This window comes from Dipodomys ordii, unplaced genomic scaffold (assembly GCF_000151885.1).
Source record: "Dipodomys ordii isolate 6190 unplaced genomic scaffold, Dord_2.0 Scaffold5088, whole genome shotgun sequence".
Taxonomy (NCBI): domain Eukaryota; kingdom Metazoa; phylum Chordata; class Mammalia; order Rodentia; family Heteromyidae; genus Dipodomys; species Dipodomys ordii.
The window spans coordinates 1-2,934 of NW_012272302.1; the positions used below are offsets into that span (position 1 = coordinate 1).

The following is a 2,934-nucleotide window of genomic DNA, read 5'->3' on the forward strand; positions in this document are numbered from 1 at the left end:
AAAGCCGGAAGTGGCACTGTGGCTCAAGTGGTAGAGCGCTAGCCTTGAGCTGAAGAGCTGAGGGACAGCGCCCAGGCCCAGAGTTCAGGTCCCACGACCGGACCCAAAAAAAAAAAAATAAGGCAATCTAAGAGTACAGTGTGTTTCTGGATCTTCTTCCAACTGCAATTTAAGGGGAGAGGGCAGCAGATTGAGGGGAAAGGCCTCAGACTGTGGACTACCACCAGGTCCAGCTTGTGGAACTGGTTGGCTCTTCTCACTTTCCTCTTGCTTTTCTATCCCTAAAGGCAAAAATCAGGGCCAGTGTTGCTGGGCTAGTGGTCTTAAACAACTGGGGTTGGCGATGCTCCCAGTCATTTTGTGGAAGTGCTTTCAGGAGGAGGTGGAGGGAGCCGGCAATCTGTAGCACCCAGCAGGCAAGCCAGGGCCCCAGAAGCTGACAGACCCTGGCCGAGGGCAGGGTGGCTCCAATGTTAATGGACTCTCTCCTAGAAATGGGTGGGAATCCCCTGGAGAACAGTGGTTTTGAACCTGGAGCCTTTGATGGTCTGAAGCTCAACTACCTGCGCATCTCCGAGGCCAAGCTCACTGGCATCCCCAAAGGTAGGTGGCCCTGCTTTCCTGCCCTGCCTCACCCCCAGGCAACACAGTGAGGGGACCTGCCCCATTTATTTGAGGCAAGGCTCAGCAGGGCTCCCCCTCACCTGGGGCAGAGAGGGGGCCCCTGCTCCCCTCCCTGTCCTCAGTCCCTACATTCACCTCTGACTACTCTCTTCTGGGCAGATCTCCCAGAGACCCTGAATGAACTCCATCTGGACCACAACAAAATTCAGGCTATTGAGCTAGAAGATCTGCTCCGCTACTCCAAGTTGTACAGGTGGGAACAGCCCAGGGGAGCTCTGGGTCTCCATCAGCCAGAGGGGCAAGGCCTAGGGTGAGGGAGGGGTCCTCCCAGTACCCATCCCACAGTCCTCTCCTCCAGCCCCTGAGTATCTCTTATTCACCCACCTGCAGACTGGGCTTGGGCCACAACCAGATCCGGATGATAGAGAATGGGAGCCTAAGTTTCCTGCCCACCCTGAGGGAGCTGCACCTAGACAATAACAAGCTATCCAGGGTGCCTGCTGGGCTCCCAGACCTCAAACTCCTCCAGGTGAGTGGAGACAGAGAGCAGGACAGAGCCCAGCATGCAGCTGGCCAGTCACTTCTGATCTCTGAGCCTCATCTCATGTTGGAAGGAGCAGTGTGCACTCTTTCCCTTCGTGCCAGTGCTCTCTGTTTACAAAGACATGTCACTCTCCATCTACGGTATTCTCACAGGGGCCTCCATTCCTGCCTTGGCTTCTAGATGTGTGGGTGAATTTGGTCTTGCCCAATCTTGTTCTGAGCCTAAATCTCTTCCTTGGTCCCATTCTCAATAGTAAGAACACTGCAATCCTCACCAGACACCCATCCATGCTGGCCAATGCAGCTGCTACAGCAGCAAGGCCCATGCCAGGTTGAGGACGCCCTCTAGTGGCCAGAGACCTCTTGTTGCCAGTGAACGAATCCAAGACTCCTTGGCTCCACCAAGAGAGCTGCTTCAGGAAGTAGGGTGAGGGGCTGCTAGAAGATGAGTGCCGCTGAGGACTGGGTGAAAAATGAGAACACCTTGAATGAAGCCCTTTCTCCTCTCCTGATCCATGGGTTTCCATAACAAGAGAGAGCCTGCTCCTCTGGGAGCAGGCCTGGAGCTCGGGAATGCAGAAGAGGGACCAGGCACCCTGTGGGAGCCAAGGCACGTTCTTCCTCCATAGATGTCAGGTCAGGATCAATGACTGATTCCTATAACCTCACTCCACCAAACATAATCCCCATTCTATCGGCAGAATGGCCTTCACTCACCACATACCATACCTGGCGCACAAATTATGGCCAACACCTATCAACATACCAGCACCCCAGTTTCCCTCCTCCCCAAAGCATGAGGAGAATCGTGACCCTCAAAGGGTGGTGCCACTATACTGAACTAAATGATGGATGGCCAGGAAGCAGCAGTGGGTCCTAGCATGGAGGCAAGCCCCAGTGCCTCCTGCGTCTGCCCTCCATTTTGCCTGCAACCCACAATACCAACCCAGGTTGGAACAAACTGGGAAGGTGGTTGGGGACAACTGGGCCCTGAGAGCAAGCCTTGACTCAATCTCTCTGTCCCCAGGTGGTCTATCTGCACTCCAACAATATCACCAAGGTGGGCGTCAATGACTTCTGCCCTGTAGGCTTTGGAGTCAAGCGGGCCTACTACAACGGCATCAGCCTCTTCAACAACCCCGTGCCCTACTGGGAGGTGCAGCCAGCCACCTTCCGCTGTGTCACTGACCGTCTAGCCATCCAGTTTGGCAACTATAAGAAGTAGAGGCAGTGGTGGCCACTATGGTGGCCCCAATGGGAGGAGGGGTCTCTAAGGAACACAGATGTCACAGAGAGAAAGGCAAAGCAAGGAAAAAAAGCCCCCTCCTTTGGTTCCTGACCCCAACTAGCTGCCCCACCACAGCCTCTTCTTGGCTCCCAAGCATGCAGGTGGACACAAGACCTGGCCTCCATCACCTGCTCCCCTCAGCTTCAGAGATGCATCACCCACCCACTGGGGTCACTCAGAGAGGGACCCCATGAAGCTTTCTTCCTGTTCATCCTCAGACATCCTCAGCCTTAGGGAAAGATGGTCCATGGGTCTGCAGGGCAGAAGGAGTTAGTGGGGTTGGAGACAGTAGACTCCACCATGGCCATCTTCACCCGGACACATGGTCCTTCTGTCATTCTCCTGGGCCTTCCTTGCTGCCCTTGGCTGCTTTGACTTCAAGTTCACCATCTGTCCATCCCAGCCATCTTGCTCTACCAGCCCCTGGACTGGCCTCTCTCTCTCTCTCTCTCTCTCTCTCTCTCTCTCTCTCTCTCTCT

General features: G+C 54.9%; 1 protein-coding gene across 1 annotated transcript; it reads left to right on the top strand.

Moving 5' to 3' along the window:
* Positions 1-476: 476 nt before the first annotated feature.
* LOC106002220 (biglycan) lies at positions 477-2,914 on the top strand. Its single transcript, XM_013037134.1, has 4 exons — positions 477-603; positions 784-877; positions 1,015-1,153; positions 2,195-2,914. Exons 1-4 carry the CDS (start codon positions 477-479, stop codon positions 2,390-2,392), a joined length of 558 nt encoding a protein of 185 aa, XP_012892588.1. The 3' UTR covers positions 2,393-2,914.
* The last annotated feature ends 20 nt before the right edge of the window (positions 2,915-2,934 follow it).

Coding starts and splice junctions, on each gene's coding strand:
- LOC106002220 (XM_013037134.1), top strand. CDS start 477: ATGGACTCTCTCCTAGAAATGGGTGGGAATCCCCTGGAGAACAGTGGT. Junction 604..783: donor GCTCACTGGCATCCCCAAAG/GTAGGTGGCCCT, acceptor TCTTCTGGGCAG/ATCTCCCAGAGACCCTGAAT. Junction 878..1,014: donor CGCTACTCCAAGTTGTACAG/GTGGGAACAGCC, acceptor ACCCACCTGCAG/ACTGGGCTTGGGCCACAACC.